The following is a 14,352-nucleotide window of genomic DNA, read 5'->3' on the forward strand; positions in this document are numbered from 1 at the left end:
TATCCTGTAAATAGGTAGTATTCTCATTTGGGTCAAATGCAGAATCTCCCTTTTTAACCGACTTCAAAAAGGAGGAGGTTCTCAATTCGGTCGGTATTTTTTTTTTTGAAATAACTGGAAGATAGTTTCTTCGTTAGGTTGCCTGGAAGAGATCGCTTTTTAGCGATAAGGCCGCCTATTGTGCATTTTCTTTTTTTCCCATTATTTTTCTGTATTGTATGTTTCTTTGTGATGTACAATAAAGTGTATTTTGATTTCATTTCATTTCAAGATGTAAAAATGTCACTTAGCGAGTTATTTGACTTGCGTCAAAGCAGTAAGTACAGTGGTATCGCGTCACCTGTTATCACAGGTATATTGACTTAAGCTCATATCAAATCAACGTGCTCACTTTATTTGTACAGGTTGACTTTTGATCAACCTGCTTGACATGACGTAGAATACGTTTAGTTGGAAAATGTTAAATACCTACCACCATTAGGTACTCAAGGGCACTTTGACGGCCTCTGTGGCGGCCTCTGATTTAATGACGGAGGTCCTGGGTTCGATAACCGGCTGGGCCGATTGAGGTTTTCTCAATTGGTCCAGGTCTAGCAGGTGGGAGGCTTCGGTCGTGGCTAGTTACCACCCTACCGACAAACACGTACCGCCAAGCGATTTAGCGTTCCGGTACGATGTCGTGTAGAAAACCAAAGGAGTGTGGATTATCATCCTCCTCCCAAGTTAGCCCGCTTCCATCTTAGATTACATCATCACTTACCATCAGGTGAGATTGTAGTCAAGGGCTAACTTGTAATGAATAAAAAAAAATAGGATTCTATACAGGGTGAACAGCGCAAAGTGAGTAATTCTATGATAGGTAATTCAAAGGTCACTGCTTCCAAGGCTGCGGGCCTTTAGGCATAGCGCATGCTTTAGTTAGAGTTACGCTACTGAGTAAGCGTATCCAATGATGGAGTCTAAAAGTCGCCACAGGAACTCATAAACATGGGAAGATAAACCGATAAAGTTTAATCTCATTTATCTTGATAAAATTTATATCTAGGTAGGTATTATATTAGGTAATATTATGTCTTATTAAACTAAACATTTTTTTTTGATGGAACGTGGTAATCTCAGGAACATTGTAAAAATTCTGAGGGGCATAACTATACGAGAGATACTTATATGAACTGCGGAGAATGCCTTAGTAAATAACATAAGTCTATTTAATGTAGGTACCTCGATAAAAATACAATATTTAAAATGACAATACAAAAAATTGTCTATTTATAGTAGGTATAGATAGGTAGGTACGTTGAAAATCCAAAGTAAAATTGTACTTAGTACTACGTATTGATAATGAAACAATAGATTATCATTTGATTAGGTAAATTACAATTGATCATGAATTGAGTCAGTCAATCGGCTAGCGATGTAACAAAATGGCGGCTAAGAGTTTATTGTTGTTTATTTGTGTTACACAAACTGTTATTGTGAGTTGTACGTTATTGTGTGAGGAGGGATTTTGCACGGTAAGTATGTAATACGAGTATCATAGAACAATAACTAAGTAGAACTTACGTATGGTCCCCGAGCCAAGAACTTTTATAAAAGGTCATTACCTTACGGAGTAAAATTTGTACTTACAGTAATAGTATGGTTTTCTTACAGCCTATAAACTAGCTGTGCCATTTCGGTAGTAGGTTGAGAAGGAAAAACATATTTTCCATCATTTCCTGCTAATTGGTACATTTATTCGTGTTTGAGAGCTTCTCCTCCTTAACCCACCATCGGAATTCTTATATATACTTCTTTATTTATATTATAAAGAGAAAAGATTTGATTGTTTGTTGTGTTTGCCTTGATTATGCTCTGAAATTATTGAACCGATTTGAAAATTCTTTCACTGTTATGAGTGGTATAGGCTATATTTTATCCCTGTATTCCTACGGGAACGGGAACCGCACGGCGATTGCCAGTCCTGCGTAAATGACACTGTCTGTACAGATTTTGAGCCGGGAGGGTAATTTCAAAAAAATCTGTTCCTGGTCCGGCTGTTAAAACCAGGCTAATAATGTCTTTCTAATTCTATTACTGTATAGCGTATTTTTAGGGATCCGTATCTTAAAAGGAAAAACGGAGCACTTATAGGATCACTTTGTTGTCCATCTGACTGACTGTTTTTATTTTCTTTAAGATATTATGAAAGGACATGATCCTCAGTTGCCAGACACTCTCAGTTAGAGTTCCTTTAGGTTAAAACTTTAATGGTGTAAAACTACAGAATGGATTTAACAGTAAAATGGAGAAAGAATAGTTAGGGTGTACCTACACTGAATATTTACTTTTTATTCCCAAAAAAATCCGTGGATGCTAATCCTTTGTGAAAAACTGAATTACAAGTGGAAGAAGTCCTCTAGTATATACATATCTTTTTTCTAGTCAGGCTATTAATATTTTTATGTATTTTGTTGTATTGTTATTATGTTTCTCAGAAATTCCGTCAAGACAACACGTGCGCCACAACAGCTCGCGAGTGCTCCATCAACAACGCCACACACACAGGCCTGACGCTGCCCTCCCCCACCATCTGCAACTGCTGCCCCTTCTGTCTGCCGCTCTTCAGTAAGATACTGCTCAGAGACTTGTGTCTAACTAGACGCCGCTTGCTCCATCAACAACGCAACACACGCCGGCCTGACGCTGCCCTCCCCCACCATCTGCAACTGCTGCCCCTTCTGTCTGCCGCTCTTCAGTAAGATACTGCTCAGAGACTTGTGTCTAACTAGACGCCGCTTGCTCCATCAACAACGCAAAACACGCCGGCCTGACGCTGCCCTCCCCCACCATCTGCAACTGCTGCCCCTTCTGTCTGCCGCTCTTCAGTAAGATACTGCTCAGAGACTTGTGTCTAACTAGACGCCGCTTGCTCCATCAACAACGCAACACACGCCGGCCTGACGCTGCCCTCCCCCACCATCTGCAACTGCTGCCCCTTCTGTCTGCCGCTCTTCAGTAAGATACTGCTCAGAGACTTGTGTCTAACTAGACGCCGCTTGCTCCATCAACAACGCAAAACACGCCGGCCTGACGCTGCCCTCCCCCACCATCTGCAACTGCTGCCCCTTCTGTCTGCCGCTCTTCAGTAAGATACTGCTCAGAGACTTGTGTCTAACTAGACGCCGCTTGCTCCATCAACAACGCAACACACGCCGGCCTGACGCTGCCCTCCCCCACCATCTGCAACTGCTGCCCCTTCTGTCTGCCGCTCTTCAGTAAGATACTGCTCAGAGACTTGTGTCTAACTAGACGCCGCTTGCTCCATCAACAACGCAACACACGCCGGCCTGACGCTGCCCTCCCCCACCATCTGCAACTGCTGCCCCTTCTGTCTGCCGCTCTTCAGTAAGATACTGCTCAGAGACTTGTGTCTAACTAGACGCCGCTTGCTCCATCAACAACGCAACACACGCCGACCTGACGCTGCCCTCCCCCACCATCTGCAACTGCTGCCCCTTCTGTCTGCCGCTCTTCAGTAAGATACTGCTCAGAGACTTGTGTCTAACTAGACGCCGCTTGCTCCATCAACAATGCAAAACACGCCGGCCTGACGCTGCCCTCCCCCACTATCTGCAACTGCTGCCCCTTCTGTCTCTCGCTCTTGAGTAAGATACTGCTCAGAGACTTGTATTTAGCTAGACGCCGCTCGCTCCATCAACGACGCAATGCACGCCGGCCTGACGCTGCCCTCCCCCATCATTTGCAACTGCTGCCCCTTCTGTCTTCCGCAACGCAACGCACGCCGGCTTGACGGCGCCTTCTCTACTGCCCCTTCTGTCTGCCGCTCTTCAGTAAGATACTGCTCAGAGACTTGTATCCAGCTAGACGCCGCTCACTCCATCAACAACGTAACACACACAGGCCTGACGCTGCCCTCCCCCACCATCTGCAACTGCTGCCCCTTCTGTCTCCCGCTCTTCAGTGAGATACTGCTCGCAGACTTGTGTCCAGCTAGACGCCGCTCACTCCATCAACGACGCAATACACGCCGGCCTGACGCTGCCCTCCCCCACTATCTGCAACTGCTGCCCCTTCTGTCTCTCGCTCTTGAGTAAGATACTGCTCAGAGACTTGTATTTAGCTAGACGCCGCTCGCTCCATCAACGACGCAATGCACGCCGGCCTGACGCTGCCCTCCCCCACCATCTGCAATTGCTGCCCCTTCTGTATCCCGCTCTTCAGTAAGATACTGCTCAGGGACTTGTATCTAGCTAGACGCCGCTCGCTCTATCAACAACGCCACGAATGCCGGCATGACGCTGCCTTCTCTGCTGCCTCATCTGTATGCCGTGCGTAAGATACTGCTCGCGGACTTGTGTCTAGATAGATGCCGCTGACTCATGTCCTGAATTTGTTTTCAAGCCAAAAAAGACCTAAGTTGGTTATATGCCTGATTCTTCGTTTAACTCCAAAATTTAACTTTTTATTTCAGACGAAGGCATGCCATGCAGCCTTGGCGGTCCAGGGGATGGAGTCACCATCGGCAGGTGTGGCCACGGCCTCACTTGCAACAATGTTACCAGAACGTGTGTTAGAAGTGAGAATCGTTGAGAATCCATATTCCATACTTATATTATAAATGCGAACGTAAGTCTGTCTGTCACGTTTATACGGCTAAGTCGCTGGACCAATGCTGGGGAAATTAAAGTAGAGAGATATATTTTATCTTGAACTTGTTTTGTAAAAACGACTTTAGAAAATGCGTGCATTTTTTTTTGTAAAATATTCTCAAATTTCATTGTACTAAGTCAGAGTTCAATCAACCCTATGAGTTTTGATTCCCTTGAGAGTGTCGAAATGTGCGTTTATTGCTGAATAACTGCTTTTTTAAATAACCCCCCCTCAATCCGCCACTGATCGCCGGTATTTGTCATCTATACTAATAATATAAAGCTGAAAAGTTTGTTTGTTTGTTTGAACGCGCTAATCTCAGGGACCACTGGTCCGATATAACACATTCTTTCAGTGTTAGATAGCCCATTTTCTTAGGACGGGATAGTATAGGAGTTTTTCCTGTTGAAAGCTTACGCTGTACTTTAACGTGCGCGCCCGCCAACAGCGTGCACGTGCGTGCGGACGCGCTAGGCATGTGCACGCTATGGCGGCTACGTACGGTGAAAGGTGCGCAGAATAGGTTGCGCACAAAAAACGTACCGAGGGGTATAAATGAAAAATCGATTGTTAAGGAGTAAACTCCAATAAGTTATGAAATTACATGCGTTACGTTTTTTGTGCGCAACCTATTCTGCGCACCTTTCACCGTGCGCTGTGCCGCCAACAACTTGCACATCGCACCCATGTGCACGCTGTAGGCGGGTGCGCACGCCGCGGCCTGCTGCACCTCGGTTGCGCACCTTTCACTTATAAGGCGCGAGTATTGAGACGTGCTTCGAGCTAACTTTTTGTTTTTTTTAACATACACACTTTTTTTTGTTGGTAAACAGTGCACATCGAGTAGGGCTTTAGTAATACTTATGTTAAATGTATAGAATTGTAAAATAACTAATAGACTTTATAATATACTTCACATTATATATTTTACTCTTACAATGATATAATCATTAAACAAACAAGCCCAATAACATATAGTATATAGGTATAGTCGCCTATACAGCGTACCCTATGTACGTCTCAATACACTCACAGCTAAATTAGAAAGTTGCGCACTAAAGGTGCGCACCAAAAACGTGACACTTTTTCGTTAGTTCAGTTGGTTTTACCCCTCGGATTTTTCTCATACCGGGCGCCTTATATATAAAAAATCGATTCTTAAGGAGTAAACTCCAACAATAATTTTGTTATTTCAGTGAGCACAAAATGTCACGACGCCCAAGACGACTACGACGCGCGTCACGCTCAAGGCGTGACTGGCGTGTTAGAGAGACGGCCAACGTGTGACGTCAGAGGAGACTATGCCACCTACACCTGCGTGCCGTCGCAGACGTGAGGAAAATGTCTTTTATCTCACTCTATTTTAGGGAGCATAAAATGATGAAATGATGTGTGACGTCAGAGTAGACAACGCCCTTCTGCCATTGCAGACGTGAGGACAATCGTTTATAAACTAATACATTTCAGTGACTACAAAATCAAGTCACAGCCTCCGTAGCGCAATGGTATGCGTGGTGAATTTACAAGATTGGAGGTCCTGGTTTCAATCCCTGGCTGGGCCGATTGAGGTTTTTCTTAATTCGTCCAGGTCTGGCTGGTGGGAGGCTTCGGCCGAGTTACCACCCTACCGGGAAAGACGTATCGCCAGGCGATTTAGTGTGCGAGTTTGTGTGAAAGGGGTGTGGATTTTCATCCTCCTCCTAACAAGTTAGCCCGCTTTCATATTAGATTGCACCATCAGGTGTGATTGTAATCAAGGGCTAACTTTTAAAAAATAAAAAAAAATAATTAAAAAAAAACCGGGTTGACTTAGTCTCAGCAGTTGATGCAGTCAAGGGCTGATAGATTTTCTTTTTATTATAACTAATCTCTTACAGATGTTTTTGCCAGTCGGAGGAAGGGGACAGATTGTTCGGTGAAGTTCTGTTTACGGGAAACAATCAATATATGCCTTGTGGTAGGTCTAACTTCTTAGATAAATTAAAAGCCTCTATAGATAACTCTACGGTGAAGCGGCTGGAATCAACACCATAGGTCCTCCAAGGACCTCTTGGTGTTCAGTCCAGCCTCTCGAAATTCTCTGGAATTCTCTCAAGTTGGATTCCTGCCCGTTTGACTTCGACGTACCCACTTTTAATAACTTCCACAAAGTCAAAGTCAACGTCAAAATTATTATTTATTTGAATTGGGCTTAAGCCCTAAAGGCTTTAAATTACAAGCACTTTTAAAACGTCTGGTAAAGTTATTAAATAATGGATGATTAGTCGATAACTTAAAATCAAAGTTGCGACGGATCAAAAGGGCCTTGGTTCGAGAAGAGCCCACAATAAATTCAGCCAGGATTTTTTTGTTTATCACCATTTAACAATATTTAAGTAGTCTCTAATGGGAGATGACTAAAAAAACAGGGGATATTTTTGGTGTTGCTATCCTCTTTATTCATAACTATCTCATCATCATCATCATATCAACCGATGGACGTCCATTGCAGGACATATGCCTTTTGTAGGGACTTCCAAACATCACGATAATTAGCCACCTGCATCCAGCGAATCCCTGCGACTTGCTTGATGTCGTCAGTCCACCTGGTGGGGGGTCGACCTACACAACGCTTTCTAGTGCGGGGTCACCATTCCAGCACTTTGGGACCCCAACGTCCATCGGCTTTTCGAACTATGTGCCCCGCCCATTGCCACTTCAGCTTCGCGACACGTTGAGCTATGTCGGTGACTTTGGTTCTTCTGCGGATCTTCTCACATCTGATTCAATCACGCAGAGATTCTCTTAACAAAACTCGTTCAATCGCCCGTTGTGTGACTCTGAGCCTTCAGAGGCCCATAGTTAACGACCAAGTCTCTTTATCAAAATTAAATTCAAATTCAAAATTCATTTATTTCAATTAGGCTTAGTTTACAAGCACTTTTGAAAGGTCAAGATTATGTCATAATTTAATTTAATCTAATGGTGGTAATAATAGTCGAAAACTTAAAATTAAAGTTACGATTATCGGATCTTGTATGGACGGCAAAAACAAAACATAACTCTCTACTTCATCCAAAAGTTAATTACATGACTGGATTGCTAAAGGATCAAATATGTGTTTATTTTCCAGGCTGTTCCCGAATGTTCCACAAAGTGGAGAAGTACATATCCCCCGGCCTTCGCTACCCGGTAGCTGGCTTGCGTTGCACCTCGGACGGGAATTTCAACCCTGTGCAGTGTATCGATAGGGTCTGTTATTGCGTGAACACCATCACAGGGGAGGTGGTTGGCACGGATACCATCAATTTGGATACACAACGCCCTTCTAGTTTGCCTTGCTGTAGGTATTTCTTTTTTATTTAGCTTAGCTTATTACGTGACGTGGTTGGATACGCGTAATTACCGTTCCCGTGGGAATATGGGATTAAAATATAGTCTATGACGTTCATAAATAATGTGGATTTCTGTTAAATTAAGACAACACCGGCTAAGCACCGCCTTCATACTGATCAGCAGGTAGAACATATTATGATGTTATTTTTCGCTTTTTAGTTTAGTGGGTACGTTTTTAGGTTTTGAAGTCGGTTGCATTTTTTTTATTAAATTTTTTATTATTTTTCCATTTTTAGTGTAAAATTTCATCTCAAACGAATACATCAGATGCCTAATGACAGTCACAACCCATCTTGGTACAAAATCCTCAGCAATACAAATTAATAAGTCCAAGCACAAGGTAGCTACCGTAAACCGTTAAGGGGTTCCCTTAATTGACCTTGGTCTTCATCATCAGACCCCTAATTACAGACACAACTTATCTAGGTAGAAAGTTCTCAGAAATACGAATTAATCAAGGCCAAACACAAGGTAGTTATTGTAAATTGTTAAGGAGTTCCCTTAATTGTCCTTGGTCTTCAACACCAAACCCCTAAATGACAGTCACAACCTATGTATGTGGAAAGTTCTCATTAATACAAATTAATCAAGCCCAAACACAAGGTAACTGCTGTAAATCGCCGAGGAGTTCCCTCGTCTGTTTTATGGCTCCATCATCAGATCGATTTTAAACCTTCATGAAAATGTAGTGCTTAAAAGTACTAAATGGAAAAGTTTACGAACACACTAGACATTCATATAGTTTTCGAGAGTTCCCCTCAATTTCTCCAGGATTCCATCATCAGATCTTGAGATGATGGCAATGGGACCAAATGGGGACTATACCGTTTCAAACAAAAAAAGAATTTTTGAAATCGGTCCACGCGTCTTTGAGTAATCGGTGTACCGACCGAATTGAGAACCTCCTCCTTTTTGAAGTCGGTTAAAAAGGCGTGCTCTCTCTCTCTGTTTCAGATAAGGAAGAGCTCGACCTATTCCCCATAAGAAACGACACAGAGCCCCCATACAACTACACCAGCCCGTGCTACGAGAGCATAAGAGAGAAGGAGGAGTTGATAGAGCAGAGTATAAGAGACGGGTTCAACGTGGACTTCTTTACTAGCTTCTCTTCCATCTCTTGCATGCCTGATGGCACTTTTGGAAGGATTACTATAGATTCTAATGGATCGTATGTTATTTTATTATTTCACTCTATATATGATCTCTGCCTCCGATTCCGGAGGGTGTGAGTTCGAATCCGGTCTGGGGCATGCACCTCTAACTTTTCAGTTGTGTGCATTTTAAGAAATTAAATGTCACGTGTCTCAAACGGTGAAGGAAAAACATCGTGAGGAAACCTGCATACCTGAGAATTTTCTTAATTCTCTGCGTGTGTGTAAAGGTCATAGCTCATTAAAGCCAACCGGGACCGAACCCGCACGCGTCGCTAGTTGTCCACTTGTAGTCGACAGGTGACCACGGGTGGACGCTGTGTTGTCACCAGTGTACCCCGCGTGGTCAACGAATTTTCGAGTAGTATTTCACGCGAGGCAAGCCAATAGCGAGCTATCATCGAGTGGACCACTCGCCGTCTGCCCGCGGACACCTTGCGAGCGAGGCGATCCGGTGATGGTATACGGCAGGGTTTCTCAAAGTGGGGTATGCGCACCCCTAGGGGTTCGCCATTCCACGGCAGTGGATTTGCGACAAGATTTACTCGTTCGTAATGGTGGCTTGATAACTGATACCGAGTCAGGATTAAACCAAAATTACTCCTAACATTGAATCAACAAGCACACCCATCACATTAATATTTTATAGGCATTTCTTTTGGTACTATAAGTATTACGTTTTATTCAAATAAAAACCTTATTTTCGGGTTTAATTATTTAGTAAGGGGTTCGCCGTCACTTGGAAATTTAACAGGGGTTCGTGGAGCCGAAAGTTTGAGAAACTCTGGTATACGGAGTTGATGATGCGCATGCCCATACAAATCCATACGAAAAATACTAACCACTGGAGGCGAGGCGGTGCGGGTCCCGCCTGGCTGTAATAAGCTACGACCTTTATCTGCCAATCGCATTGGGCCAGCGTGGTGGACTGGCTTAACTAATCCCTCTAATTCTGAGAGGAGAGAGCTCAGCAGTGAGCCAAATATGGGTTGATAATGATGAATGGCTAGCGAACGCCCGCGACATCGTCCATTCTTAAACCGAACATCCAAAAAATCCATTCTCATTCTGGCCCTGTCGCAAAATTCATTCTCAGCGAACATCTAGTGAATTAAACTACCTCGTAGTGACTATAGTTTGTTTTTAATTTTTCAGAAAAATATGTATAAACGAGCGTGGAGTGCGAATCGAAGATTATGAAGCAAGACCGAACACACCAGAGTTTAACAACATGGACTGTAGTAAGTTGTAAAGTCATAAGAAACAATTTATAGTTGTTAATTTTTTTTATTATTTACAACTTATAACTTTTTTGCTGAATTTTATAATCCTACTAGTGGACCCGGTCAAGCTTCGCTTTGACTTATGTGCACTTCTTCCCTATCCCTAGTCTACACTACTCTACCCCTACCATACCCTACCCCTTGACTCTTAAACGTTTGTATGGGAAATAGAAAAGGGTTGTTTTTATGGTTTTCTAGGCAATTATTCTAATTTTTCTCACCTTTTAAACCTTCCCTATACCTCCACGAACATTTAAAGACCAAGATAAGATAAATCCGTTCAGCCGTTCTCGAGTTTTAGCGAGACTAACGAACAGCAATTCATTTTTAACCGACTTCAAAAAGGAGGAGGTTCTCAATTCGGTCGGTATTTTTTTTTTTTTTTTTTTTTTTTTTTTTTTTTTTTTTTATGTATGTACACCGATTACTCAAAGACGCCTGGACCGATTTCAAAAATTCTTTTTTTGTTTGAAACGGTATAGTCCCCATTTGGTCCCATTGCCATCATGACAAGATCTGATGATGGAATCCTGGAGAAATTGAGGGGAACTTTCGAAAATTATATGGGTGTCTAGTGTGTTTGTAAACTTTTCCATTTAGTACCTTTGAGAAATACAAAATTATGAAGGTTTAAAATCGATCTGATGATGGAGTCATAAAACAGACGAGGGAACTCCTTGGCGATTTACAGCAGTTACCTTGTGTTTGGGCTTGATTAATTTGTATTAATGAGAACTTTCCACATAGATAGGTTGTGACTGTCATTTAGGGGTTTGGTGATGAAGACCAAGGACAATTAAGGGAACTCCTTAACAGTTTACAGTAACTACCTTGTGTTTGGCCTTGATTAATTCGTATTGCTGAGAACTTTCTACCTAGATGAGTTGTGTCTGTTATTAGGGGTCTGATGATGAAGACCAAGGTCAATGAAGGGAACCCCTTGACGGATTACGGTAGCTGCCTTGTGCTTGGGCTTGATTAATTTGTATTGCTGAGAATTTTGTACCAAGATGGGTTGTGACTGTCATTTTACACTAAAAATTGAAAAATAATAAAAATTTTAATAAAAAAAATACAACCGACTTCAAAACCTAAAAACGTACCCACTAAACTAAAAAGCGAAAAATAACATCATAATATGTTCTACCTGCTGATCAGTATGAAGTCGGTGCTTAGCCGGTGTTGTCTTAATTTAAGCCATTTCTGACAGGACCACATGAAACAACACTGTCTGCAAAATCTAAATCTATAAGATATGCTCACATGGCTTGAATGAATACATCACCGGCTTAGCACCGCCTTCATACTGATCAGCAGGTAGAACATATTATGATGTTATTTTTCGCTTTTTAGTTTAGTGGGTACGTTTTTAGGTTTTGAAGTCGGTTGTATTTTTTTTATTAAAATTTTTATTATTAAATATATAGACTAGCATACCCGCGCATTGGCGTTTAAAGGGGTGGGGCCAGGTGGGCCGTGCGCACCTTAGAATGTTCCAGTGCCCATCCTAGGTTTCTGGGCTAACGATTTGAGATTCTATTGTGGACTCCAAAATACTGATAGTTTTACACAAAAATCATTTTAAATATCAAATAATAACAATTAGGTACATAGTAGATACTACGAATATAATAAAAAATCTCAAATCTTGTCATGTCGAGGTAGATACGCCACGCGACTCCGTTCGCGAGAAATTCGGGTTCCCACGGGAACTATGTGTTTTACAGGGATAAAAAGTAGTCTGTGCCAAGGTCCAATTTATATCTATACTTACCAAATTTGAGCCCAGCAAAATTAAAGCGTTACGGAAAAAAATACGAAAAAATCTATACTAACATCATAAAGCTGAAGAGTTTGTTTGTTTGATTGAACGCGCTAATCTCAGGAACTACTGGTCCAATTTGAAAAATTCTTTCAGTGTTACATAGTCCATTAATCGAGGAAGGCTATAGGCTATATAGGAACCGCGTGGCGTCAGCAAGTAATTTTATAAAAATGAAAATCACCCAAAATATTTAGAACTAGTAGACGCCGCGCGGTTTCACCCACGTGGTTTCCATTCCCGTAGGATAAAATATATCTATATAGCCTCATAGCCTTCCTCGATAAATGGGCTATCTAACACTGAAAGAATTTTTCAAATCGGACCAGTAGTTCCTGAGATTAGCGCGTTCAATCAAACAAACTCTTCAGCTTTATAATATTAGTATAGACAGTTAACATTATTTTATTGCAGAGTGCGCAAAAACGACGACTCTAATGTCTGCTTCAACGGAACCGCCTCGCTGCTGCAAGAACGGCAACTTCAGACCGGTGCAGTGCCGCCGCGGCTTGTGCCGCTGTGTCGACGCTGACGGGCGGCAGGTCGGCACCGAGTCGCGTGACGTCACCGCCTTGAGCTGTCACACTGCGGGATGGAGGAATTGCTGATTCCTAAGGAAACCTTAACATAACCTCAATACGTTTCTGATCAGTAATAAAGTAATTCTAAGTATACTTATTGGTATTTTTTTTTCTTTAATCAGCTATTAGTCAACGCACAGAACATAGAATAACATAATAGTTAAGAGTTTGAATAAAGTGTCATTTGAAGGTAAGTTACGATTTAGTCAAAGATCCGTAGATCATTTTTACACCTAGTTATTCCAATTAAAAAAGTTCACACTGGCTGTTTTGGAACTCATTGGCCGAAGCATTTTACATACAACTCAAGATTTTCAATTATTGACGTCTGAAAGGCTCTTTGGTCAACGATCTTTGCCGATTTTAGTTGGGGACAAATTAAAAAAAAAACATAAATATCTTCACAACTGAGTGCTGACAGCAGTTCTATTTTTAAAGTTCTTTTTGGCGCTTAGGTGGGAAGCAATTTATATGAGATTTCCCTTCCCTATGGAAGGAAGCAGCATTTTCCACCTCACACTCAGTTATTAACAACACTACTTTCCGAGTATAAGAAATGAAAAGTTATTTTGTACAGAGTGCTTTTTGACTTTTAAGAAAGCGCTGGCTACAGTCCGCTGCACGAAATAAAAAAAAATCTATAAGTATGAAAATTTATTCTTATTGTTTTGTTTAAATTTTGAAGAAAAAATACATTTTTTTACTATTAAATGAAAATGAAACAAAATGAAAAAAAAAATAAGTATAATATATACCAAAAATAAAAAGATCTCATTGTGCATTACACATTGCTTTTCTGTCAGCAATATATACCTACTATAAGGTAATTAATTGATCATTTTTTTTTTATTGAGAAAGAATACAATATGGAACTTAAGCTAACTTATCCTAATAACTATACAAATCATGCCCACGTGGAATGGTGGCAAGAATACTGGCTGCATTTCCGCGCTGGACAGCCAGGCTGATCCTTTGCGCAAAAAATGAGCCAGCCCTTCTGTCACCAGTCGAGGCAACTAGCCGCGGTGAAATTATTCGATAAAATTTTTTGGCACTGCGACTCCATGGCCCAAGGGTATCCACGGCAAAAGGTACAAATATGTAACTCTCTGTCAGAGAGGCATACTTGAGCCACTTACCGGTTTCAGCTATTTCTGCTGCGGCTCCCGGTCTTGATTCTGACTCCCTGATATGACACAGTGCTAATGTGTCGACACATGTAGCGTCCCACATTAGGGCCCGCCCCATTTCCCAGGGAACCAGCGCAGGAATATTTATGGTGGCATCATTAAGAGAGCCATGCCGAAATAGATTGATTGATCAATAATTTCATATCATTTCAAAAGAATAAATAAAGAATAAAGATTTTATATAAAACTACTATAATAAATGCATACAAACAAGCGGTAGGTACCGACTCGTACCTACTTAATTATTAAAATAAAAAATTAACAATACGAAGTGAAAAATTCTACTATTTTAAAATT

At 41.6% G+C, this 14,352-nt stretch overlaps 1 protein-coding gene across 1 annotated transcript; it reads left to right on the forward strand.

Annotated features, from left to right (window-relative positions):
• Positions 1–1,273: 1,273 nt before the first annotated feature.
• LOC112057016 (uncharacterized) lies at positions 1,274–12,958 on the forward strand. The gene is made up of 9 exons (XM_052886825.1): positions 1,274–1,514; positions 2,478–2,607; positions 4,475–4,579; positions 5,850–5,985; positions 6,531–6,610; positions 7,766–7,975; positions 8,983–9,196; positions 10,335–10,420; positions 12,699–12,958. Exons 1-9 carry the CDS (start codon positions 1,425–1,427, stop codon positions 12,890–12,892), a joined length of 1,245 nt encoding a protein of 414 aa, XP_052742785.1. The 5' UTR covers positions 1,274–1,424; the 3' UTR covers positions 12,893–12,958.
• Positions 12,959–14,352: the final 1,394 nt, after the last annotated feature.

This window comes from Bicyclus anynana, chromosome 18 (genome assembly GCF_947172395.1).
Source record: "Bicyclus anynana chromosome 18, ilBicAnyn1.1, whole genome shotgun sequence".
Classification (NCBI taxonomy): Eukaryota; Metazoa; Arthropoda; class Insecta; order Lepidoptera; family Nymphalidae; genus Bicyclus; species Bicyclus anynana.

Coding starts and splice junctions, on each gene's coding strand:
- LOC112057016 (XM_052886825.1), top strand. CDS start 1,425: ATGGCGGCTAAGAGTTTATTGTTGTTTATTTGTGTTACACAAACTGTT. Junction 1,515..2,477: donor GTGAGGAGGGATTTTGCACG/GTAAGTATGTAA, acceptor TATGTTTCTCAG/AAATTCCGTCAAGACAACAC. Junction 7,976..8,982: donor CCCTTCTAGTTTGCCTTGCT/GTAGGTATTTCT, acceptor TCTCTGTTTCAG/ATAAGGAAGAGCTCGACCTA.